Source organism: Neomonachus schauinslandi, chromosome 14, assembly GCF_002201575.2.
Source record: "Neomonachus schauinslandi chromosome 14, ASM220157v2, whole genome shotgun sequence".
NCBI classification, from domain to species: Eukaryota; Metazoa; Chordata; class Mammalia; order Carnivora; family Phocidae; genus Neomonachus; species Neomonachus schauinslandi.
Genome location: NC_058416.1, coordinates 13,456,004 through 13,482,653, shown reverse-complemented (window position 1 = coordinate 13,482,653; position 26,650 = coordinate 13,456,004). Strand labels below are relative to the sequence as shown.

The 26,650-nt window shown below is 46.2% G+C and overlaps 1 protein-coding gene and 1 pseudogene across 1 annotated transcript in view; both read left to right on the top strand.

Moving 5' to 3' along the window:
* Nucleotides 1–7,354, top strand: part of PHLPP1 (PH domain and leucine rich repeat protein phosphatase 1) — a 214,966-nt gene extending 207,612 nt beyond the window's left edge. Inside the window, exons 16-18 of the mRNA XM_044921274.1 lie at nt 1,830–2,024; nt 4,299–4,527; nt 5,305–7,354. Coding sequence (XP_044777209.1) covers nt 1,830–2,024; nt 4,299–4,527; nt 5,305–6,426 — 1,546 coding nt within the window. The 3' untranslated portion in view covers nt 6,427–7,354. The remainder of the gene's footprint in view (nt 1–1,829; nt 2,025–4,298; nt 4,528–5,304) is intronic.
* A 4,407-nt stretch (nt 7,355–11,761) lies between these two features.
* Nucleotides 11,762–13,041, top strand: LOC110577011 (annotated as a pseudogene).
* The last annotated feature ends 13,609 nt before the right edge of the window (nt 13,042–26,650 follow it).

Below are 26,650 nucleotides of genomic sequence, written 5' to 3'. Positions count from 1 at the left end.
GTCTCATCTGTTTTTTCTTCATTCTTTTGTATTTATGATTCCATTTTATCTCCTTTATTCATTATTGTGCCTTTAGGGTTTGTAGTATAACCTTTAATTACAGTTTACCTTCAAATAAGTTAATCTATCACTTCACATATAAGAACCTTACAGTGTGTATTTCCATTTCCCCTCTCCTGGTCTTTGCAGTATTCTCATGTTTTACTTATGTTATAAACCCCGAAATACATGGTTATAATTTTTACTTTAGTCATTTTCTAAAGCAGTGTTTCTCAACTTCAGTGCTATTGACATTTTGAGCCAGATAATATCGTTGGGCAGGGAGGGAGGCATTGTCCTATGCATTGGAGGGTGTTTGGCAGCATCCCTGGCCTCTACCCACTACATGTCAATAGCAACGTCTCTCCCAACTGTGACAATCAAAAATGGGTCCTGCGGGTAAAATTGCCCCCATTGAGAACCACTGTTCGAAAATGATTTCTCAGATGAGTTTTATATTTACTCATCTATTTGTCATTTCTTGTATACCTCATTCTTTTATGTAGATCCAGATTTCCATCTGGTATTTTCTTCTGCTTCATGTATTCCTTTTATGTTTCTTATACTGCCAGTCTTTTGGTAGTAAGTTATTTGTGCATCTGAAAACATCTTTATTGTACCTTACCTTTTTGACAGCAATTTTCACTGATTTGGAAATCCAGGTTGACAGTTTTTTTTTTTTTTTTTTTTTTTACTATCAGTACCTTAAAGATGTTGCTTCACTGTCTTCTGCATTGTTTGCTGTCCTTCGTGTCTTTGTTCCTCTACCTACTCCCCCACCTTTATTCCTGATTTTCAGCAGTTTTTTCTTTTGCTTACTATTTGTTGAGCTTCTTGTATCTATAGGTTTATAGTTTTCATCAGATTTGAAATCTTTTCAGCCATTAAATTCTTCAAAGGTTTTTCCTGTCTCTCTCCTCTTTTGAAGACTCCAGTTCCCTGTGTATTTGGCTGCTTGAGGTTGCCCTGGCCTCTTATTTGTCTGCCTTTTTTTTTTTTCCCTCTGTGTTTAATTTTGGAGAGTGCATGGGCCACAGTTACTTGGAAACAACGTGGTTCTGCAAAGGCCTGGAGTGTCTGCAGGCCTCCAGAGCACACGCCCACCTCCACTGCTCTGCCTGCAGCCCAGAAACTTCTTCCAGGCAATAAGCTGGGCAAGCTTCATGCTTGCTCCCTGACCTGCACTTCTTATCAGCCAGTGTCTGAATACTATTGTTCCATAGGTGGTTTTTTTTTTCCCCCTGCCTTTTTAAGTTGTTTGGGGGAGGGGGGTGAAATAACATACAAAAGGTCCCAGTGTTTCAGTTGTTACTCCATTTTTGCCCAACCTTAATGTTTATGAATGAATATGGACATACAGATTCAGAATCTTTTATTATTTCCCATACCTCCTATTTCTTTCTCTGCCATTTAAAAATCAAATCAGAAGGGGCACCTGGGTGGCTCAGTCGTTAAGCGTCTGCCTTCGGCTCAGGTCATGATCCCAGGGTCCTGGGATCGAGTCCCACATCAGGCTCCCTGCTCGGCAGGAAGCCTGCTTCTCCCTCTCCCACTCCCCCTGCTTGTGCTCCCTCTGTCAAAAAAAAAAAAAATCAAATCAGAAGATGGGGGCAGGGCATATATCAGTGTTAATCAGTCTAATTTGCTTTACAGAATTTAGCCGGGATTAGTTTACCTTAGTTTGTTCTTCCCCCATCTGAGGTCATGAAGGAAGAGACAAGACTGTTAATAGTGTGGGGCTGGGCAAGGAAAGATGAGCCGACTCGGCACACTTCACTCTTGCCTCGCAGGTTGTGTGTCGCGGCCCTGTCTGTGAACAACTTCTGTGACAGCCGGGAGGCCCTGTACGGGGTGTTTGACGGAGACCGTAACGTGGAGGTACCCTACCTCCTCCAGTGCACTATGAGTGACATTTTGGCCGAAGAGCTGCAGAAAACAAAAAACGAAGAAGAATACATGGTTAATACGTTCATTGTTATGCAAAGGTAAAACTTCCAGTCCCTGCTCTGTGTTTTCTTGCTCTTCTTTGAGTGTTTGCCCGATAGTCTCAAAGCACTGCTGTGGCATGTGGGTGTGCAAGAGGCGTTCAGGTGAGCTGGTTTTGCGTAAGTAGCAGGGATGGACCATGTCCCCTTGAGACATACTGGTGTTCAGACAACTTTGTAGGAGGCTGAGTCAATGACAGAAATTTAGTGTAGAGCTTTTGGTCACTGTAGAAACTGTGTTTGTAACTCTTAGGGATGAATGTTACAAGCATTCCCTCCTTCAAAGAATTGCTCCTCCTTATGTCACTTGAATGGCTTTGTAGGGTGTAAAGGAATTGTCTATTCATACTGTACTGCAAACACTCCCGTGGGCCCAGGAACCAGGGAGTGTGCTAAAGGTCATGAGAACAACTCTGCCATGATAATCTGCCAGAGGAAGTAGCTTTGTAAGAGGGGTAGAAAAAGTATCTGCTAAGGAGTGCTAGTTTGGAGCAGCCTTTAGTCATAAATAGCTCCTCTTGAAGAGCTCAGTAGAGACAGCTACAAGGAGGTTCTTTGCTTCTAGACTCACCTCTTTCAGATTCTAGTGGGCACATACCATTAGCAATTAAATACTGATAGATAATATTTAGTGAGCCCTTAATATGTACCAGTCATTGTTCTAAATACCCCACATGCCATACAGTAACATTAACTATCTCACTGGGTAAAATCTACTTACTTTACTGATGGAAACTGAGGTACAGAGAAGTAAAACAAATCTCTCTTAAGAGCTAGTAGATGGCGGGCGCCTGGGTGGCTCAGTCGTTAAGCGTCTGCCTTCGGCTCAGGTCATGATCCCGGGGTCCTGGGATCGAGTCCCACGTCGGGCTCCCTGCTCAGCGGGAAGCCTGCTTCTCCCTCTCCCACTCCCCCTGCTTGTGTTCCTGTTCTCGCTGTCTCTCTCTGTCATATAAATAAAATCTTTAAAAAAAAAAAAGAGCTAGTAGATGGCGCCGCCAGAATTTGACCTGGGGCAGTAAGGCTCCAGAGAATGTTCCAACAACCAGCCACATCTATCTACTTTTCTGTTTTTATGACCATCGTATCCTAGGGAAAAAAGCAAACACATATCATCATATGCACAAACATGTGCACACCCTCCCCCCAAAGAGGTCTACTTTTTATAGACACATGAGCACTCAAACTCTGATTCCCAGCTGTTCCGGTCCCCAGGTACCAAGCAGTTGCTGGCTTTGCTCAGAGGAATCATTGTGCCTGGAAAGAGAGCAAGCAGGGCTTCCCTGGTCGGGCCTCCAGCCCCGTCTGGTCAGGGATGGCCACAGGTCTGCACTTACAGACCCAAGTTGTTGACCCATCTCCAGGGCCATTTGGATGCCCCTTATTTTCCCTGTTAAGACGACATGGGATCTGGAGTGATCTTTTCAGCCTTTGGAGGAACTGTCTTCTTGTGCCTGACATTCTCACTTACTCAAGTAGGCAGCCCTGGTTTCCAGTGCTGGTCCTGCTGCTCGCCTAACCTAGAGCATTGATAGGAGCTGACAGGACCTGCAGGTCTGTCCTGGTAAACAGAGGAGTCTGTCTCAGCCTTCTTGCTTCAGCACCACTCGGGATCAGCAGGGCCCTGCGAGAATTGTGGTAGGAGTTCTTGGCTCCCTTTGTGTCCTCCGTCTGTAGAGTAGGGGTCACGAATAAAAGGGGTATATCACCAGCACTTTGGAGCTTGAGTACTAGAATGTCCTTCCTGTGAATATTCTAGAATAGGTAACACTGGTATAGAAAGTCTTCCCCACATAAGGCAAGAGCATCAATGGTCCAGAAATTAAATTAAAGGCTCATTCATACCAGCAAACATCCTTACAAAGGAGAAGAGGGTCGGGGGGCCAGGTCATGTTGAAGTGCATATGTCTGTGTGTGGAGTACAGTTACACGTGTTGAAATGCTCCCTCGGTCCCCTGGTGGGGGCAGGGGGGATTTAGAGGTGGACGGGGAGAGAAGTAGTCATTCCCCTTCTGTCCTAGGAGCGTCATGATGAGGGAGCAGCAGGCTGGATGCCGCAGGCAAGGGCTCCTTGGGTGGTAAAGGGACATTCCCCCAGTTGGGCGCAGACTCCACACATGGGCCCTCCTCCTTGGAGAAGTCGAGCTTGCTTTGGTGAGAGAGGCCGAGTGGACCCCCGGGCTCCGTTTTTCCTCCTAGCCCTCCTGTTGAGTTAGCCAAGCTGACACGTGCCCGGTCGCATCTGGGTTTTATCCCCCACTCTTTGGGTTCCAGGAAACTTGGCACGGCCGGGCAGAAGCTTGGAGGCGCTGCTGTGCTCTGTCATATCAAGCATGACCCCATGGACCCAGGAGGATCCTTCACCTTGACGTCTGCTAATGTGGGCAAGTGCCAAACGGTTCTCTGTCGGAACGGGAAGCCGTTGCCTCTGTCCAGATCGTACGTCATGAGCTGTGAAGAGGAGCGGAAGAGAATTAAACAGCACAAGGCCATTATCACCGAGGTGAGGAGGGCACGGTTTTCCTCGGGGTGGCGGGGAGGTTGGGGCCGGGGTCATGGCAGAAACCAGCAACAGTCCAAGTCTGCAAGGTCACAAAGCAAATCCTCTGTACGAGCCGTCTGAAGACCTCACCTATAGGATAAAAAAATATTTCTGCATGGCCTCCGTGTGTCAGAGGCTCCGCCCAGTGCTTCATGGCCTTAGCTCAGCTGATGCTCACAAGCCCCTCCGGGAAGCAGGGGGTTCGGGGCCTGAGGGGGCCACCCCGGAGGTCACAGTGCTGGTTCTGGTCCTCGGGAACGTAGCCATCCTGTCTTCCGAGGTCCGTGGGTCGGTGTAAACGTAGCCAATTGTGATTTGGTACTTCGCTCCTGTTCCCGTTTGAGTCAGGCAGGGAGTGGTTTTTTTCACCCGGGGTTCTTCGCACCCCCAGCCCCCGCGGGCACACTTGGTCTTCACGGCTGGGTGGAGAGGGCTCTGGGCACGTAGCAGGTACGGGTGCTGCTCGCCGTCCTCCAGTGCACAGGACGGCGCCCACCACAAAGGATTACGTGGCCCCAGATGGCGCTGCTGGGAAACCCCGGAGTGAGGCTCCGTCCTGGGACGTTTACGGCGGTGCTCCCTCAACTTGGGCCCTCGGGGTGCTGCTCCGGCTCCCCACAGGACGCCGAGCCCGCCCCGAGGGCGTGGCTGCAGGGACGGTCCGGCCCCTCCCACGTGCCTTAATGCCCCTCTGGGCCCCCCTCCCCTCCCCTCCCCTTCCCTCCCCTTCCCTTCCAGGACGGCAAGGTGAACGGAGTGACGGAGTCCACGCGCATCCTGGGCTACACCTTCCTCCACCCCAGCGTGGTGCCGCGGCCCCACGTGCAGTCCGTGCCCCTGACCCCGCAGGACGAGTTCTTCATCCTGGGCAGCAAGGGCCTGTGGGACAGCCTGTCGTCCGAGGAGGCGGTGGCGGCCGTGCGCCCCGTGCCCGACGCCCTGGCCGCCGCCAAGAAGCTGTGCACGCTGGCGCAGAGCTACGGCTGCCACGACAGCCTGAGCGCCGTGGTGGTGCAGCTCAGCGTCCCCGAGGACAGCTTCTGCTGCTGCGAGCTGGGCGCGGGGGGCGCGGGGGGCGCCGGCCCGCCGCCCAGCCCCGGCCTCTTCCCGCCGCCCGGCAGCGCGGGGCTCAGGGAGCGGCCGGCCGACGCGCCGGGCGTGCCGTCCTCCAGCAGCGGCCTGGCGTCCGAGATGAGCAGCGAGCTGTCCACGTCCGAGATGAGCAGCGAGGTGGGCTCCACGGCCTCGGACGAGCCGCCGGCGGGCGCCCTGGCCGAGAGCAGCCCCGCGTACGCCAGCGAGCCGCGCTGCGCGCTGCACCCCATGGGCGCGGCCCACCCCTTCCAGCGCCAGCTGTCCAGCGCCACCTTCTCCAGCGCCTTCTCCGACAACGGCCTGGACAGCGACGACGAGGCGCCCATCGCCGGCGTCTTCAGCAACGGCAGCCGCGTGGAGGTGGAAGTGGACATTCACTGCGGCCGCGCCAAGGACAAGGAGCCGCAGCGCCTGCCGCCCGCACCGGCCGACGCCAGCGACGAGGGCATCGTCATCAGCGCCAACGAGGACGAGCCGGGGCCGCCGCGGAGGGCGGACGGGCCGGCCGCGGGGACCATCGGGCGGCGCCGGGCCAACGGCTCCGTGGCGCCGCAGGAAAGGAGCCACAACGTGATCGAGGTGGCGGCCGACGCGCCGCTCCGAAAGCCCGGGGGCTACTTCGCGGCGCCGGCTCAGCCGGACCCCGACGACCAGTTCATCATCCCCCCGGAGCTGGAGGAGGAGGTCAAGGAGATGATGAAGCGGCAGCCGCCGCCGCCGTGCCCGGGGGACCCGCTGCCGGACTACTGTGACACGCCACTCTGACCCGCCTGAGCGCTAGTTCCCAAATAAACTAACCGAGAAAGACGGAGTCGCAAGAGTCTCCCAGGCTCACGTTAAACCAGGGGTTCACTCCACGCCCTCCCACGTCCGCACCTGTCCTTGCACCTCGTCTGTAGGTTCTCCTGTCGTTTGTTTTTTTTTAATCATTACCACTCTTCTAGTGATGCTCTACCAATATGATTTAAATTTGTTAACCTCTCCCCTAACATATCAGATGTGTAAAGACAAAGAACAAAAGGTTTAATATATTACAGAGAAACGGTTAATGTAATATTTTTTAAAATGGCTTTTTGTTGTTTTGTTCGGAAGGCAGGGCGGGTTGCCAGTGCTAAATGATTTTAATAATGTAATTCTGTATTTCTTGGGGGGGGGGGAAGGCTTTTTTTTGTCTTGAAAATGATAGACATTTGTAGAATATGGAGACTAACTCCTAGGAGTTGCTTTACTCTGTCAGGTGACTTAAGTCACTGGGATTCACTAATTTTCTCTGAGAGAACAGTTGATTGAGAAATTTCTATTGTAAATAGCTCAGTGTTGTATAGTGACGCTTCAGATGTTTTGTAGTTTTGGCCTAAGGACACAGCCTAAACAACGGACTTTTCTCCTCCTCCTCCTCCCCCTCGGATGAGCCTTCCCCCCACCTCACACCCCACCTGAGCTCATTCAGCGTGGAGGCTGAGCAGTGAAAGAGCACTTCTGTTCAGATAAGGGGGAGCTTAGGCCGCTAGAAAGGAACCTGCACCCAAGGGGCCTCTGACCCTTTTTCCTTCCTCTCCTGCCCCCACCCAGCCTCTTGACTTTTGCAGACACTTTCTGTGTTCCTTATTGCTGCCACAGTCAGCATGATTGTATAGCGTTCAGTTAGATCATTTACATACCAAGAGCTATATTAAAGCAGAATGCACAAATGAACATGTCATAATTTTTGTTATAATAAATATAAAATTTACAAGTATTGGACCCATTTGCTTTTGTCCCAGGTGTGTCTACAGGATCATACCCAGCTTGGGTTTGGAATGAATGGATGTAACTTCGGGGCAGATATTTCTGCCCTTTTTTTTTTTTAAAGGGAAAACACCCAACACGTTAACCAACCTTGAATGAGCTAGTGAAATTGACCCTATGCAGAGCTGGTCTTAAAGCCTTTCTATTTCTTGTCATGATCATGCAGGGATGGACAGACAGGTTATATAGAGGAGATCCCTGGGAAACTCCTCGCACAAAGCCTAGTTCTTTCCAGTTCTCTCAGGGGCCTCTCGAGCCACATGAACAGGTTACTAGACCTTTATGTGAACAGTGAAAGCCAGGAGCTGGCTGCCCACCTCCCCACCACTGGCAGACATAACGTTAGCACAGTGGAGTCCACCAGGAAATCCAATATTGTGAGCTGACTTACTAGCTTTTGCAGACTCTAGCACCCCCCTTCACCCCAACCCTGCATCTCGTGAAGGCAGACCTGTCTTCCTTTTCAGGCCTGCCCTCCAGTGGTCCCTGGCTAGCTTAGCACCGGGACCGGGCAAGTAGTATTTCTCCACGTGTAGACTCAGTGATGGACTGTCTGCTCTTTTGCTGGGGGGGCCAGATCAGTGGACCAGGCTTGTCTTGGTAACGTCCGTGCCTCCTTCTGGGTCTGGCTACTGGTATACATGCTCTTTGAAAACCACCAAGACCACAGAAGGATGAACTCAGCCCAGTAAGAGACCCAGGCACCAACGGACGAGACGGCCCAAGCCTACGCAGAGTGCTGTGCTCGAGCCAGGAAGCAAAACCAGCTCAGGCTCCCATGCCCAGCCCCAGCCACCAGCACCCTGCCTTCCTCCGTCTTTGCCCCGCTCCACGTGGATCGGAGCACACTTGGGAAGCTCTGGGATTGCACAGGGGTGCCTTACTTCACTTTTGCTCGTCAAGTTGGCATCTGATACTACAGGTAGAACTGCTTATAAAACTGTCAAGTGCTTAACCTGCGAAGGTCCCCGAAGCCAAGGGCTTTCCGGGGTGAGTATGAGAGAGAAGGGCATCCTCCCCTGCCACATTCCCTGCTTCCTCCAGGAAGGCCAGGGGATTGGGAAAGGGTCGGGGACAGGGAGAGGAAGGGGTTAGAGCAGAAGCCTAGCAAACTTGCAGTCCTGTTGAAGACTCAAAGGTCCCGATCGAGGAACCTAGAATTGGTTTGGTGTTGGATAAAGCACGGGCTGCTCGGCGTGTGCCCAGGGAATAGGGCATACCAGCTTTGAAGGGGGCACCAGGGCCTGTCTCCGGAGCCCAGACACCCAACCTGACCCACCCGGTTTCTCTTGATTGCTGTTGTCACAGCACCACCTGCTGGTGAGATCAGACTTCGTTATCCTTCTCCACTCTTCCAGAAGACCCAAAGTCACTTATCATTTACCTACACCCTGACAGAGAGCAACCCCAAGCGCTTACTAAATAGGCAGAGAAGCTGCATTAAATCACGTGATTGCGCCAGTGCCCGCGGGCCTTGTACGGTGCGAAACGGACATGCCGACAGATCAAGAGGTGTAGCCAGAACCCTAGCGCTAATCTGGGAGAGCGGAAGTCAGGCTCCAACATCTGTCAATCCCCCATTCCCCAGGATGAAAGAAAGAAAAATCCGTAAGAGGTGTCCGATCTTAAAGGACAGCGTCTGAGAATCCGCTCAGTGAGGGCACCGCCTGGTGGGGAAAGAAAGGCCGATTCCCGTTTGTGTTCAGGCCCACGTTAGCACGCATCGGAAGACGCAGTGAATTCACCCCACCACATCGAGAGAGACTTTCTGTTAAGTGTGGGGTCTGCCCTACCTGCCTCCCAGTGATCGAACCAGGTAACGTATGTCGAGCGAGTTGTAGAGAGGAAAGCCTTATGTAAGTGGAAATACTGTCACGGTTATAATTGGGAACACAGCAAAAGTCCCTTTTTAAATTAAGAACTCTCAGAGGAGCAGCTGTTGGGATTTACAGGTGGCAGAGAGGAGGTCATGGTAGAGAAAATAGCCTTTTCTCCTTTCTTACCAATGAGTCTCCTTTCTTTTTGTTCATCCTCCAACATAAATTTTCTGCAAATTAGTCTATGCAAACAATTTCACTTTTGTCATTCACCTACCATGAACCTGGTCGTATTGCTGCATATTTGAAAGAGGATTCTAAAGGTCGCCCCCCATCCCACGCCAAACCGAAATTACAACCAAATTCAGACGGGCTGCTCCCATGGTCATTCTTCAATTTCTAAAGAGGGAGAAGTAAAACTGGCTTTAAACTGAAATTATGACTTTCCAGTCATTACTATTACGTGGGTCTTATTCCAAAAACCATACTTTGCCCTAAATACCAATCTTATCTATTGAAAAAAAGCTAAAATGACAGCAAAAATCATTTTCCCAAATGTTGCACCCCCAGATGCTGACTTTGAGAACTCATTTACAGGCCATTGGCTTCTCTGGGTCTTTAAGAAAACTACTCCACCAGTAACATTTGAAGGTCCTTGGATCAGTTTTCTGTTTAATAGAAATCATGCTGCCAGCCAGCAATAAATCCTGCACACAAAGTAAACTCTTCTATTTGGCCTAGAATACATTTTAAGAATTACTTGGATATTCCTTGTGCTGGAACATTTCGGTATGTTAAAAATAGCTCCTCAAGATCTCCAGTCCAACCCGACCGCATCAGAGGATCCCGAACTCCCCTCCTGCACAGACGCACCCAGTCTCCAGCTTGGACAGAGCAATGTCTCCGGGAGAAGAGCTGAGGGCGGACCGAGCAGCGTCTGCCCGAGAGACAGAGAGAGCGAGCGAGCGAGAGCAGGAGGAACAGCAGGAGAGACGGACACGGGACGAAGGCAGCACCGGCCAAAGCTGGGAGTGCAGGGGGGATACTCCTGAGGGACCGTGAGCACAGAAGAAAAGCCACAGTTTAAAAGGGCAGCGAGAATAGAAGGGAACCAGACCGAGGGCCCTGTTTCCCGGCCCCCTACCTCCCCGTTAGATGCACTGGCCGGCCTGTCGCCTCCGTGAGCCGCAGGTTCCTAGCCTCCACCGGCCCCAGCTGTCCCAAGAGGACCCCAGATGGCACACACTGGGACACCCCTGCTCAGCAAGCACAACCGCTCCGACCAGCTCACCAAGTGACAGGGGCGCAGAGCACACTGCGACACCGCGGTCCCATGCCACCCAACAGAGGACTGCCCCCGGGACCCCTGGGGCCAACGCCCGGCTCAGCAGCAGCTGCCCTACAGGCAACCCTGTGCTCAGAGCACTCCAGGAACCACTGGCCCCTGCCCACCTCCGCTCCGGACACCCTGCCAGGGCAGCCCCTGCGCCGAGCGGCCAGGGACCTCCCCAGCCCACGCCTGCCCCACGTCCAGCCGCCCCGCCAACGCACCCCCTCCCTGCAGAGCCCTGGGGCCACCACAAGGCTGGTGGCTGACTCGCCTGCAGCCTCCAGCCAGGGACCCCTCGGTGTGGAGAGCCCTGCACCTGCCCCTGCCCCAGCCCACGCCAGCCTCGGTTCCAGCCACCGCACCAGGCTCGCCCCGGCACAGCGTGCTCCACGACCCCCAGCCTGTGATGGCAACAGCTCCAGCCACGGTCCCCGGGCACACACGGTCTACACGGGGGCCACCCACACAAGATCAATCCTTCATGGAAGGTTTCCACCCCATTCATAGAAGCCAACACAAAGTAACGCAAAGCGAGACCCAAAAATATGCTCCAAACAAAAGGAGACAAAACCTTAAAAAAAAGCTAAATGAAAGGCAGATAAACCATCTACCGGATACAGAATTCAAAGTAATGTTCCTAAAAATGCCCACCGGGATGGAGAGGAGAGTGGATGAACTCAGTGAGAACTTCAACAAGTGATAGAAAATATAAAAAATACCAGTCAGGACTGAAGAAAACAGTAACAAATGAAAAATACACTCGAGGGCATCAACAGGTTAGAAAAATGAAGAATGGATCAACAATCTGGAAGATGGTGATGGAAAGCACCTAAGCTGAACAGAAAAACAAAAATTTAAATGAGGATAGGTTAATGGGACCTCTTGGACAGTATAAAGTGAGAAAACATTCACATTTTAAGAAACCCAGAAGGAGAAGAGGGAGAGAAAGGGGCAGAACAATTATTTGAAGACATAATAGCTGAAAACTTCCCTAACCTGGGGAACAAAACAGACATTCGGGTTCAAGAAACAGAGTTTCAAACAAGATGAACCCAAGGAAGTTCACACTATGACACATACTAATTAAAATGTCAAAGATTAAAGATAAAGAAAAATTTAAAAGCAGCAAGAGAAGAGTGATGGTGATGTCAGACACACCAAAGAGATGGATGAAACTGGGCCGAGTTTATCAAGAGGACCATCTTGAAAATCCCAATGACTGATATGACGACAATCCTCTAAGCCTGGGGTTTTTTGTCTGAAAAATCAACTGCAGACCATCAACTTCTGGCAGAGAAAGGAATCTCTTGTTCAGGACTTTGTTCTGCTCTGTGAGGAGAAGAGTGCAAGTCTCCATGACGCAGCCCTATTAGACATCCTTTATATTCTGCTTGATCAGCACCAGGAAGTTTGGGATGTTTTTCAGATGAGTAAAGGGCCAGATAAAGACCTTGACCTTTTTGATATGGAACAATTCAAATGTTCACTTGCGAAAATTCTTCAGAGAGTTTTAGAAAATGTGATGGTCTGCTTCAGAGACGCTGAGGAGAGTGCAACGTGGACTCGAGTTGCCTGGGGAACACAGTATAGAAAGCCAAAACCAGTACAAACCTGCTTGTGTGGTGCATTATTCCCAGACTCCCCACACCTCCACTTCCTCCACCAGCTGAAGAGTAATACACCCCTTCTGGGTCAGGCACGGACTGTTGCTAGCAAGCACCAGACGATTGTGAAAATGGACCTCAGAAGCTGGTGTCTGGACTCAAGACTACTGTTTTTATTTTTTTTTAAATTTGAGAGAGAGAGAGCAGGAGCAGGGGGAGGCATGGGGTGGGGGGCGGAGAGAGAGAGAGAGAGAATCTCAAGCAGGCTCCCTGCTGAGCATGGAGCCTGACTGGGGCTCAATCCCACAACCCTGAGATCATGACCTGAGCCAAAATTAAGAGTCAGCAGCTCAACCAAGTGAACCACCCAGGTGCCCCAAGGCTATTGTTTTTAAACAGTATAATCAGACCTTTGAAACTCATAACTCTACTACACCCCTTCAAGAAAGAACCCTTGAGCTGGATATGCACATGGATTCAAGGATCATTCATGACAACAATAGAAAAAGAGTCTGGAGAGTGACTCAAGAAACTCTGGGAGATTATCCTCAACCAAGACTAGAATTTGCACAATATAAGCTTGAAACAAAATTCAGAAGTGACTCAAATGGCGACATCTTGGCTGAGAAAGGAACCCCTCTGGTGCCTAATAAAGTTCTCTAGCCTGCATCTTCCTGAAGCATTGACATCCTTGGCCTCAGCTGGTATAACAGATGTATCACTTTCTCCCTTCCTCACTTGCATACCCCAGAAGGGAATGAATTATTTTAAAATTAGAGGTAAACAAGATGAATGTGGTTACAACTATATTGCATATGCATTTCAGTTAACCACAAGCTAGATGGCTCCTGTTTATATACTTGTGTTTTAGAAATTAGTTCTTGATATTGACAGTGAGAAATGTTCAATATAATTGTTGGGACGGATTCTTTCCTCCTACACTGTGCATCCCTCTCCCCCATATCCTGCAAAGCATAGCAACAGTGTTAGGTTGTTATACATGAATTTCATGGCAATCACAAGCTGAAAACCTATAATAAATACACACAAATTATAGAAAAGAGCCAACAATAACACTAAAAATCACAAGAGTAAAAGAAAAAAGGAACAGAGAACTAGAAAAACAACCAGAAAACAATTAACAAAATGGCAAGATGTACATACCTACCAATAATTAAGATGTAAATGGTCTAAATGTTCCGATAAAAGACATGCGGTGTTTGAATGGATTAAAAAAGGAAGATGCATCTATAGGCTACTTAGAAGAGACTCGCTTCAGACCTAAAGACACATACAGACTGAAAATAAAGAGGGAAAAACGTATTCCGTGCAAATGGGGGGGGAAAAAGATGGGGTAGTAATACATACTTGACAAAGTTCAAAACAAAGACTGTAACAAGAGACACAGTAGGGCATTACAAAATAAAAGGACCAATCCAACTGGAGGATATAACAACAAATATCTATGCACCCAACAATGGGGCACTTAAAGAAAATGTTAACAGATAAAAAGGGAGACATTAACTGTAATACGATAATAGTAAAGGACTTTAACATCCCATGACATCAATCATAGATCATCCAGGCAGAAAGTCAATAAGGAATCTGTGTCCTTGAATGGCACCTTAAACTAGGTGGACTTAACAGATATATGTAACACATCCCATCCAAAAAACAGAATACACATACTATTCAAGTGCACATGGAACATCCTCCAGGATAGCTCACATGTTCAGCCACAAAACAAAGCTCAATAAGTTTAAGAAGATTTAAATCATATTAAGCATCTTTTCTGAATACCTTGGATGAAACTAGAAATCAATTACAAGGAAAAAAATCTGGAAAACCACACACATGTGGCACTAAACAACCAAAGGGTCAATGAAGAAACCAAATAGGAAATTAAAAAAAAAAAAACATGGAGATAAATGAAAATGAAAACAACAAAATCTTTGGGACGCAGCAAAAGCAGTTCTAAGAGGGAAGTTTATACCAATACAGGTATACCTGGAGAAAAAAAGAAAAACCTCAAACAATCTAACCTTACACCAAAAAAAGGACTGGAAAAAGAACAAAGCCTAAAATTAGAAGGAAGAAAATAATAAAGATCAGAGCAGAAATTAAATGAAAGAGACAAAAAAAATAATAAAAACAATAGAAAAGATCAACAGAACCAAGAGCTGGCTCTTTGGAAAGATAAAATTGATAGCCAGACTCACCAAGAAATAAAAGAGGACACAAAATCAGAAATCAAAGAGAAGTAACAACCAACACCACAGAAATACAAAGAACTACAAAAGACTATTTTGAAAACTTACATATCAACAAATTGGATGACCTAGAAGAAATGGATACATTCCAAGAAACACAATCTTTCAAAACAGAATCAGGAAAAATAGAAAATCTGAACAGAATGATTACGTCATGAAATTGAATCGGTAATCAGACAAATCCCAATTAATGAAAGAGCATTCACAGGTGAATCCTACCAAACATTTAAAGAGTTAATACCTATTCTTCTCAAACTATTCCAAAAACTAGAAGAGGAAAGAAATCTTCCAAATACATTCTACAAGGCCAGCGTTACCCCCATACCACAACCAAAGACACTACTAAAAAAGGAAACAATAGGCCAATATCCCTGATGAACATCAATTCAAAAATCCTTAACAAAATATTAGTGAACCACATTCACCAATACATTAAAAAGACCATTCTCCACAGTCAGTGGGATTTATTTTGAGGATGCAAGAATGGTTCAATGTCCACAAAAATCAACATGATACACATTAACTGAAAGATAAAAATTATGTGACCATCTCAATAGACACCGAAAAAGCACTTGACAAAATTCAACATCCATTCAGGATAAAAACTCTCAACAAAGGCCAAATGTCACAAACCCACAGCTAATATACTCTATGAAGAAAAACAGAGTTTTTCCTCTAAGATCAGAAACAAGACAAGAATGTCCACCCTTGTCACTTCTCAAACAACACTGTAAGTCCTAGCCATAGCAATCAGACAAGGAAAAGAAATAAAAGGCATACAAATTGGGAAAAAGTAAAACTATTTGCAGATGACATGATACTATATATATAGAAAACCCTAAATACTCCATCAAAAAACTACAAAAACTGACAAATGAATTAAGTAAAAGTTACAGGATACAAAATCTACAAAAATATATTGCATTCCTATATACTAATAATGAAGCAGCAAAAAGTGAAATTAAGAAAACAATCCCACTTATAACTGCACCAAAAACAATACATTAGGAATAAACTTAACCAAAGATGTGAAAGACTTGTACTCTGAAAAGTAAAAAGCATTAATGAAAAATTCAAGACAATGCAAATGGAAAGACATTCCATGCTCATGGATTGTTAAAATGTCTGTACTAGCCAAAGCAATTTACATATTTAATGCAATCCCTATCAAAATACCAATCGCATTTTTTACAGAACTACAAAAGACAATCCTAAAACATGTATGGAACCACAAAGGATTATGAATAGCCAAAGCAAACTTGATAAAGAAAAACAAAACTGGAGGTATCATAATTCCAGATTTAAGGTTATACTACAAAGTGGTGGTAATTAAAAAAGAATATGATACTAGCATAAAAATAAACACATATATCAATACAATAGGAAACCCAGAAATAAATCCACAATTATATGGTCAATTAATATTCAACAAAGGAGGAATGAATATCCAATACAAAAAAGACAGTCTCTTTAACAAACAGTGTTGGGAAAACCAGATGACCACATGCAAAAGAATGAAACTAGACCTCTTTCTTTCATCAAATGGATTAAGGACCTAAATGTGAGACCTTCCAAATTCCATAAAAATTGTTGAAGAGAACACAGCAACATCGGCCATAGCAACATTTTTCTAGGTAGTTTTCCTGAGGCAAAGGAAATAAAAGCAAAAATAAACTATTGGGACTACATCACAATAAAAAGCTTCTGCCCAGCAAAGGGGAAAAAAAAAAAAAAAATCAACAAAACTAAAAGACACTCTACTGAATGGAAGAAGATATTTGTAAAGGACATATCTGACAAAGGATTAGTATCCAAAATATGTGAAGAACTGATATAATTCAACACCCAAAACCAAATAATCCAATTACAAATGAGCAGAAGAGGGGCACCTGGATAGCTCATTTGTTGGGCATCTGGCTCCTGGTTTCTGCTCAGGTCATGATCTCATGGGTTGTGAAATCAAGACCTATGTTGGGCTGCATGTTCAGCAGGGAGTCTGCTCGAGGATTCTCTCCCTCCGCCCCTCCCCCCCCAAAGTAAATCAATATTTTTTTAAAAAATAAGATATGAACAGACATTTCTCCAAAGACATCCAGATGGCCAACGGTCACATGAAAAGATATTCAACATCACTCAATCAGGGAAATGCAAATGCAAACACAATGAGATACCACCTCACACCTGTCCAAATGGCTAAAATCAAAAACATGAGAAACAACAAGTGTTGGTGAAGATGTGGAGAAAAAGGAACCCTCTGGCACTGCTGAAGGGAATGCAAAGTGGTGGTGTAGCCAATGTGGAAGACAGCATGGAGGTTCCTCAAAAAGTCAAAAATAGAACTACCCTATGACCCAGTAATGGCACTTCTGGGTATTTACCCCCAAAATATAAAAGCACTAGTATAAAGAGACACATGCACCCCTATGTTTTTTTGCAGCATTGTTTACAATAACCCAAATACGGAAGCAGCCCAAGTGTCCATCAACAGATGAATGGATAAAGAAGATGTGGTATATATACACAATGGAATATTAATCAGCCATCAAAAAGAATGAAATCTTGCCATTTGCAACAACATGGATGCAGCTAGAGAGTATAATGCTAAGTGCAATCAGTCAGAGAAAGACAAATACCATATGATTTCACTCATGTGTGGAATTTAAGAAACAAAACAAATGGGCAAAGAAAAAGAAGAGAGAGAGAGAAGTCAAGAAACAGGCTCCCGACTATAGAGAACACACTGATGGTTACCAGAGGGGAGGTGGGCGGGGGGATGGGGGTTAAAGAGTACACTTGGCACGATGAAAAAAAATAAAGTGGGAACTCAAGGGGAAAAAAATTACAGTGTGGGGACTATAATAAAAAAAAAAATTGCTCATTGAAACAAGCATCACATCTCTGCCTACCCTAAGTGCAATCAGCCATACTTTTTCCTGAGGAGCTGAAGCCACCATATCTCACAGGTAAGTCCCATAGGATTTTTTTTCCTAGAAACTTCATTAGGCATGCATTATAATCCTGTGTCCATATAATTTGCATATAATTTTCATGCAAATGTTGTTAGGAATCCTCTACTTTTCCAACTGAAATTTCATTGTGATATTCCTTGCACTACAACATATGGGGTTTTGTCCTCGTTTTACCTCCATGAGCGGCACCTACTCTAAGGGAGAGACCATGCATGTTGGGGAAAGAAAGGGCAGCGAGCAGAAAAAACTGGGCACACGGGTGACAAGAGCCTGCCTTTCCTCTCCATTTCAATGTAGTCCGAGCATCATAAGGCGGCAATGGTCTCAAGAGTGCACCGAATGCCTGCTTCTAGGAAGAACCCGGATGGTCTCGGCCGAGGACATTTTTTTTTTCTTCTTTCCTGCTGGAGCTCCAAAGATGAAGGCTCCTTGATGCCCTTCCTAAGCTGCTGAGCACCCACTCTGTGCAGAAGTGCCGGGGGAGCAGAGAGCAGTAAGAGGCCACACGGGTGAGTGAACCACCTCACCATCTACCGCAGAGATGCACAGTACCCAGAATGCAGTGGGGCAGGGGCAAAAGTCACACCAGCCTGAGATCACACAGGGTCAACCCCAGGCTTGAAATGCTCTGTGACCCCCAGCCCTGCAGTGTGGTCACGGAGAACCAGCGCTGGGTGAAGGTCCTCCTGTCCACCAAACTCCTGTCTGTGACTTACCTGAGGGATAATGCTGACTTCCCACCTCCCGTGAGCAAACAAGGGAGAAGGGCCCACATCCCGCTGGCTGCTCCCCATTCCCGTCCAGATCAGCCTCATTCCTGCGTGGGGAGCCAATAACCATTGCTGCTTCGCCCTGGGAGGCTCTTCAGAGCCTGAGCCTCTGCCAAGTGCACTGGGCGCAAGGAGTCAAGGATGAGGAAGATGGCCGCTGGGTCTGCATTCACAGAGCTTTAGAAGACGCAGACTCTCAGGGCAGAAAAGAACCGAAGGACGAATGCCCTTTGCTCTGCCCACCAGACACCATTCAAACCATTTTCCAGCTGTTGGTTTTCTTGGAGCAGCTTGGCATTCCACAGCCTGGAGATGTACACAGCTGCTCCAGCTGCCATCCAGCACACCCACCTGGAGCTCCTCTAGCTCGCCTGCAGTCCTTTTCTGCAACCCATGCCCATGACCATCCCCTAGACCCACACCCCCCTCATTGCTTTAAAGAGTTTGCACCCTGTGCCCCCACACCAGCACAGAGGCTGGGCCACACTCCCATTAGCAGTGGAGGCAGGAGACCCTGGGCATCCTGGGCTGAAGATGGGAGGGAGGTTTGAGCAAATCCTTAGAGGGGTCTCCACGTGCCCCGCCCCCCAGGCTGGGCACACCTCTTGGCCTCCACTAGAAATTGCTGCCTTGTTACTTGAGCTATGCTTTTGCTAGAAGCATCCTTAAGATCTCCAGGCACATGACCTTGAGGTCTGCCCAGCATGCTACCTTTTTGCATCCTCCTGGGCTGTGGAGCCAGAAAGGCCCTGGTTCGTGCAGACGGCCCCACCCTGGTGGGCAGCTCCAGCCCCCCGAACTCAGAGCTGCTCAGCTACCCCGCATCCCTGCAGCATCGGTCTTAGACCCACCTCACGGTCCCAGCCCCTCCGTTCCCTACATGCCCCCCTCAAGTTAGCTAACTCCAGCCCTTTCCATCTCTGCTCCCAGCCGTCTGTCCCAGAGCTGAGGAGGCTATCCTCTGCTCCCTGACCCTGCTGTTCTGCAACTTCAGCGTTGCACGCTCCTCCCTTCGCCTCTTGCTCATACTCCGATCTGGCCCCGAGCACATGCCTGGTTTCCTCATGTCCATCTCTCCCCTCGGCCTCCTGGACACCTCCCTCCCAGGACTCCCACACCACGAACCCGCTGGTCCCCAAAGTGGCACCTCCTGTAAGCCTGACAGTGGCAGAAGCTGGCATATGTCCCCAAGTCCTGTCATCTCTACTTCCCAAACCCTCCCGACAAGAGAGACATTGAATAAACAAAATTTTTTTAAAAAGGAAGACAATTATTTCAGATGTTAAAAAAAATATATATAAAGGAAATAGAAGTGGGCAAAGGGATAAAGATTATTTGACCTAAGATTTGATTAAAAATAAGTTAAGGAGTTCTAGTCCAATGGCAACATAGGAAGATCACCAACTCCCCTCCTCCCAGGACACAGGATATATATTGCTATTGATAGGGCCATTCCTCCTGAAGAGCTGAGGGCTAGTGGTTGCTACACAAGGATAAAGGGACCATGTAACATACAGCAGGTGAGACTAAGACACCCTGATCAAGGGACCCTGCCTCCTAGCCTGTGAACGGCAGGGTGAAGGGATCGTACTGCAGGTCTGTGAGCAGATGCATCTGCTGTGGGGCACAGAAAAAAGCCGCATGTGCAACCAAAATATAAAGCAACGGTACCTATAACACCGCCAAACATTGGGAGAGCTACTGGAACACTCTCCAGGTCAGAGGGGCTGGCAAGCATCATGGTTACCACCTTGACAGTGTAGACAAGAGCAGGGTCTGGGTGCCATACGTCGCCTTGGTGCCTCTGTGAGCCCCCAGCCCGCTCCCTAGATTCCCTGGGACACAGCAAAGCAGGTGCAATTTAGAAGAGCAACTAGAATAGAAAAGACGCAGTCCTAGAACTCTGCTAAATGGCAAGGGAACTGCTGGAACCCTCTTCAGGTCCAGGGGGCTAGCAAGCAACCGAGTTTACATTCCCACCCACCCACCTTGATAGCGCAGACAGGAGCAAGGTTTGTGCACCCTAGCTGGTCTACTGTGTCAGGAAATGCTGGGACCCTAGCCCACATCAGCCACAGCTGTTCAACGAGGGCAGCCCCAGGATGGCTTACACGGGGACATCACTGGTGAGCAATCACCACAGCACCAGAGGATCTTACCAAGGTGACACAGGTGCAAAGAACCCCAGAACATTCCAAGCCTGCAACACTTTGACTCCAGGTGCCCTGCCAAGGGACCCATTGTGTAAGTATCCCAGGAACCTTGGCTTGAACCCACTTTAGCTCCAGCTATCCTGCCAGGTCAACCTCTGGTGTGACTCCACAGTTTGCACCCAGTAAAGCTTCAGCTGTATGGCCATGGCACCCTTTGTGAGGAGAACCATAGGACCACCTTAGCCCACACCCATGCCAGCTCCTGCCCATCCCAACAGGTCAGCCCCATCATGGAGTGCCCTCGGACACCGGGCCCATGATAGCCGCAGCTCCAGGCAGCCAAATTCTCCAGGTACCCAGTCTACACAGGGGACATTGATATACAAGTCATTCCTTCAAGTTAAGAAATTGCTGTTTTGCCTAATTCATAGAAAAGCACAAAGTTAAACAAAATAAGGAAACAGAGGAATCTGTTCCAAATGAAATACCAAGACAAATCTCAGGGGGAAAAAAAAAACTATCAGGTAGATTGCTTATCCCCATTTCATTTAAAGAATTCAAATTAATGTACATAGGGCTCACAGGACTGGAGAGAAAAGTGGACGAACTCAGTGAGAACTTCAACACAGAAATGAAAAATATAAAAAAATAACCAGAGTTAAAGAATATAATAACTGACATAAAAAATATGCTAGAGGGAATCCACAGTATTAGAGGGTGCAGAAGGATGGATCAGTGATCTGGAAGACAGGGTGGTGGAAAGCATCCAAGCTGAAGAGCAAAATGAAAAAAGTAATTCAAAAAAGAGGATAGGTTAAGGGATCTCTTGAACAATGTCAAGCAAGTAAACATTTGCTCTATAGGGGTCCCAGAAGAGAGGGAGAAAGGGGCAGGAAAATTATTTGCAGACGTAATAGTTGAAAATTTCACCAACCTGGGGAAAGAAACCGACATCCAGGTTCAGAAAACAGAGTTTCAAACAAGATGAAGCAAAGGGGGTACACTGGGGCATAAAAACAAAAATGTTAAAGATTAAAGATAAAGAGAATTTTCAAAGCAGCAAGAAAGAAGGAACTAGTTCTAGGAAAACCCCATAAGGTTATCAGCTGATTTTTCAGCAGAAACGTTGACTATATCATGCTTGTCCTTTCTGGCCTCCAAAGTGCTGAACAGAAAAAAAAAAACCTACAACCAAAAATGCTCTACCAGGCCAGGTTATCATTCGAATTGAAGGAGACAGAAAGAGTTTCCCCAGGCAAACACATGTTAGAAGAGTTCATCACCACTAAACCAGCCTTACAAGAAGTGTTAAAGGGAATTAAGTGGAAAAGAGAAAGCCATAAATTATAAAAGGAAAACGTTTCATGAGTGAATGCAAACATACAGTAAAGGTGGGAGTGTAATCACTTATGAAGCTAGCATGAAGATTAAAAGTGGTAAAATCAACTCTCTAAAAAAAATTAGATAAGGGGACTCACTAAAAAATAGGTAAAATATGACAGCGTATACCTACAATGTGGAGGGTGGGAGTAAAAAATTAAGGCCTTCGAACTTAAGTGACCATCAACTTGATATAGACTGCTATATGTTTCAGATATTATAGATGAACCTCATGCTAACCACAAGCCAAAAAACACAATAGATACAAGAAAAATAAAGAAAGCCCAGCATACCATTAAAGGAAGTCATTAATCACAAGGAAAGAGAGCAAGAGAAGAACAGAGAACTACAAAAACAACCAAAAAACAATGAACAAAATGGCAAGAAGTACATACCTATTAATAATTAGGTTAGGTATAAATTGTCTAAATGCTCCAATAAAAGACATGGGGTGTTTGAGTAGATAAAAAAGGAAGACCCATTTATAGGCTGCCTAGAAAAGACTCACTTCAGACCTAAAGACACATACAGGCTGAAAGCAAAGAGATGGAAAAGATACTCAATGAATATGGAATCAAAGATGACTGGGCTAGCAATACTTAGATTTGACAAAATAGAGTTTTAAAAAACTGTAGCAAGAGAAAAGGGCATTACATAATGATAAAGATGTCAATCCAACGAGGATTTAATAATTTTAAATATCTAGGCACACAACATTGGAACACGTAAACATAAAATATTAACAGACATAAAGGGAGAAATTAACCGTAATACAATAATAGTAGGGGACTTTAATACCACACTTGTATCAATGGATAGATCATCCAGGCAGAAAAATCAATAAAGAAACGGTGTCCTTGAATGACACATTAAACCAGATGGACTAACAGATATAGAGAACATTCTATCCAAGAACAGAATACACATTCTTTTCCAGTGCACATGGAACATTCTCCAGGATATACCACATGTTAGGCCACAAAACAAATCTCAAAAAATTTAAGAAGATGCAAATTCTATCAAGCATCTTTTCTAACCACAACAGTATGAAACTGGAAATCAATTACAAGAAAAACTGGAAAAAGCACAAACACAGGGAGGCTTAACAACATGCTTCTAAAAACCAATGGGTCAGTGAAGAAATCAAAGAGGAAGAAAAAAAAAAACATGGAGACAAAGGAAAATGAAAACACAACAACCCAAAAATCTTTGGGACACAGCAAAAGCAGTTCTAAGAAGAAAATTTATAGCAATACAGGCTACCTTAAGAAAGAAAAATCTCAAACAATGTAACCTTACACCTATAAGAACTATAAAAAGAACAAATGAAGCCTAAGTTAGTATAAGGAAGGCTATAATGAAGATCAGAGCAGAAATGGAGATTAAAAACCAAATAGAAAAGAGAGGGGACACAAATAAGATCAGAAAGAGAAGTCACAACATATACCACAGAAATGCAAAGAACTAAGACTACGACAAAAAATTATATGCCAACAAATTGGACAACTTAGAAGAAATGGATACATTCCAAGAAACATACAATCTTCTAAAACTGAATCAGGAAGAGGGGGAAAAAGATGGTGGAGGAGTAGGGGACCCTATTCCAAACAGTCCCAGGAATTGAGCTGAATATCTACCAGATGACTCTGAACACCCACGAAATCAGCCTGAGATGTAAGAAGATAGTTCTGGATCTCTACAAACAGAATATCGCAGGCGGTTGGTTCCGAGGTACGAAGCGGGGAGCCCTGATTCCGCGGGCAGATTTCGAAGGATAAATGGCAGCAGGAGGGTGCCTGGCCGTGGGGATCCTACACCACCAGGGAGCAACAGACTCAGTGGGCACAGACTCGCAGACCGGTAGCGGCGGGGAAAGGACTTTAGGGCAGCCTCCGGGGCAGAAACCTGGAGCGGCGGGGCCACGGGGGCGAACTGGGAGCAGCTGGCGGTTTTAGAAGCACAAACGGCAGAGACGTGCCCCGACCTGGAGGCAGGACCAGGGGCACTGCGGAGGGGCGCACAACCCAGGACGCTGCAGTTTATAGCAGCATGGACAGAAACGGAGACAGTGTGGCCTGGAGAGCTCACTGAAGAACAGACTGCAATCTCTCTGCTCTGAGGCAGAGGGTTGGAAACCGTCTCTTCTGCTCTGACTCTCGGAAGAGACACGGAAAGCCGCCAGAGAACAAAAGCCCCCAAAAACTGGTTCCCACTGAGCCCATCCCCCGCCACAGGGGCACAGGGCAACTCTGCCCAAACAGGGTTGCCTGAGTAACAGCTCGGCAGGCCCCTCCCCCAGAAGACAGGCTGGGAAAACAAGAGGCCAGGCAACCCTAAGGTCCCAAGAAAACAGGTGCATCTTGCTTGGGTTCTGGTCAATAATTTGGACTCTATACATTCCCTCAACCACCCATCAACAGAATGACTAGGAGGAGGAACCCCCAAAATAGGAAAGATTCAGAGATTATGACTTATGCTGCAGATTTACAAGTGGATGCAGATATAACCAAGATGTCAGAGATGGAATTCAGGCTAGCAATTGTGAAGACAATAGCTAGGATGGAGAAATCAATTAATGGCAACATAGAGACTCTAAGAGCAGAAATGAAAGCTGAATTGGCAGAACTTAAAAATGCTATCAATGAGATCCAATCTAATCTAGATAATCTAACAGCTAGGGTAAGTGAGGCAGAAGAACGAATTAATAACCTGGAAGACAATTTAATAGATAAAAAGGGAAAAGAGGGGGCCAGGGAAAAACAACTCAGAATCCATGAAAATAGAATCAGAGAAATAAGTGACACCATGAAGTGTTCCAACGTCAGAATTATTGGAATCCTGGAGGGAGTGGAGAGAGAGAGAGGACTAGAAGATATATTTGAGCAAATCGTAGCTGAGAACTTCCCTAATCTGGGGAATGAAACAAACATTTATATCCTAGAGGCAGAGAGGACCCCTCCCAAGATCAAGGAAAACAGTCCAACCCCGGCATGTAATAGTAAAACTCGCAAATCTTAGAACCAAGAAACCATCTTAAGGGCAGTTAGGGGGAAGAGATTCCTTACGTACAGAAGGAGGAACATCAGAATAACGTCAGACCTATCCACAGAGACCTGGCAAGCCAGAAAGGCCTGGCAAGACATATTCAGGGTACTAAACGAGAAGAACATGGAGCCAAGGATACTTTATCCAGCAAGGCTGTCATTTAGAATGGATGGAGAGATGCAGAGCTTCCACGACCGGCAGAAGCTGAAAGAATATGTGACCACTAAGCCGGCCCTGCAAGAAATATTAAGGGGGGGGGGTTCTATAAAAGGAGAAAGACCCCAAGAGTGATCTACAACAGAAATTTACAGGGACAATCTATAAAAACGTCTTCACAGGCAACATGATGACAATTAATTCATAGCTTTCAATAATCACTCTCAATGTGAATGGCCTAAATGCTCCCATAAAACGGCACAGGGTTGCAGATTGGATAAAAAGACAGGACCCATCCATATGCTGTCTACAAGAGACTCATTTTGAACCTAAAGATACATCCAGAGTGAAAGTGAAGGGATGGAGATCCATCTTCCATGTCAACAGACCTCAAAAGAAAGCTGGGGTAGCAATTCTTAGATCAGACAAATTAGATTTTAAACTAAAGTCTGTAGATAGACACAGAAGGACACTATGATATCATTCTTAAAGGGTCTACCCAACAAGAAGATCTAACCATTGTAAATATCTATGCCCCCAACATGGGAGCAGCCATCTACATAAGCCAACTGTTAACCAAAATAAAGAGTCATATTGATAATAATACATTAATTGTAGGAGACCTCAATACTCCACTCTCAGCAATGGACAGATCATCTAAGGAGAAAATCAATAAGGAAACAAGAGCTTTGAATGACACACTGGACCAGATGGACCTCATAGATATATACAGAACATTCCACCCTAAAACAACAGAATACTCATTCTTCTCGAGCACACACGGAACTTTCCCCAGAACAGACCACATACTGGGTCACAAATCAGGTCTCAACTGATACCAAAAGATTGAGATTATTTCCTGCATATTCTCAGACCACAATGTTTTAAAACTGGAACTCAATCACAAGAAAAAATTTGGCAGAAATTCAAACACCTGGAAGCTAAAGACCACTCTGCTCAAGAATGTTTGGGTCAACCAGGAAATCAAAGAAGAACTTAAACAATTCATGGAAACCAATGAGAACGAAAACACATTGGTCCAAAACCTATGGGATACTGCAAAGGCAGTCCTAGGGGGGAAATACATAGCCATCCAAGCCTCACTCAAAAAAATAAGAAAATAAGAAAATAAGAAAATCTTGAATTCACCAACTAACTCTACACCTTAAAGAACTAGAGAAAAAGCAACAAACTATGCCTAAGCCACGCATTAGAAGAGAAATAATTAAGATTAGAGCAGAGATCAAGGAATTAGAAACCAGAAACACAGATCAGATCAGTGAAACTAGAAGCTGGTTCTTTGAAAGAATTAATAAGATCGATAAACCACTGGCCAAACTTATCCAAAAGAAAAGAGAAAGGACCCAAATTAATAAAATTATGAATGAAAGGGGAGAGATCACGACTAACACCAAGGAAATAGAAACATTAGAAATTATTATCAACAACTATATGCCAATAAACTGAGCAATCTGGATGAAATGGAGGCCCTCCTAGAAACCTATAAGCTGCCAAGACTGAAACAGGAAGAAATTGACAACACGAATAGGCCAATAACCAGCAACGAGATTGAAGCAGTGATTAAAACCTCCCAAAAAACAAGAGTCCAGGGCCTGATGGATTCCCTGGGGAATTCTACCAAACATTCAAAGAAGAAAGAATACCTATTCTCCTGAAGCTGTTTCAAAAAATAGAAACAGAAGGAAA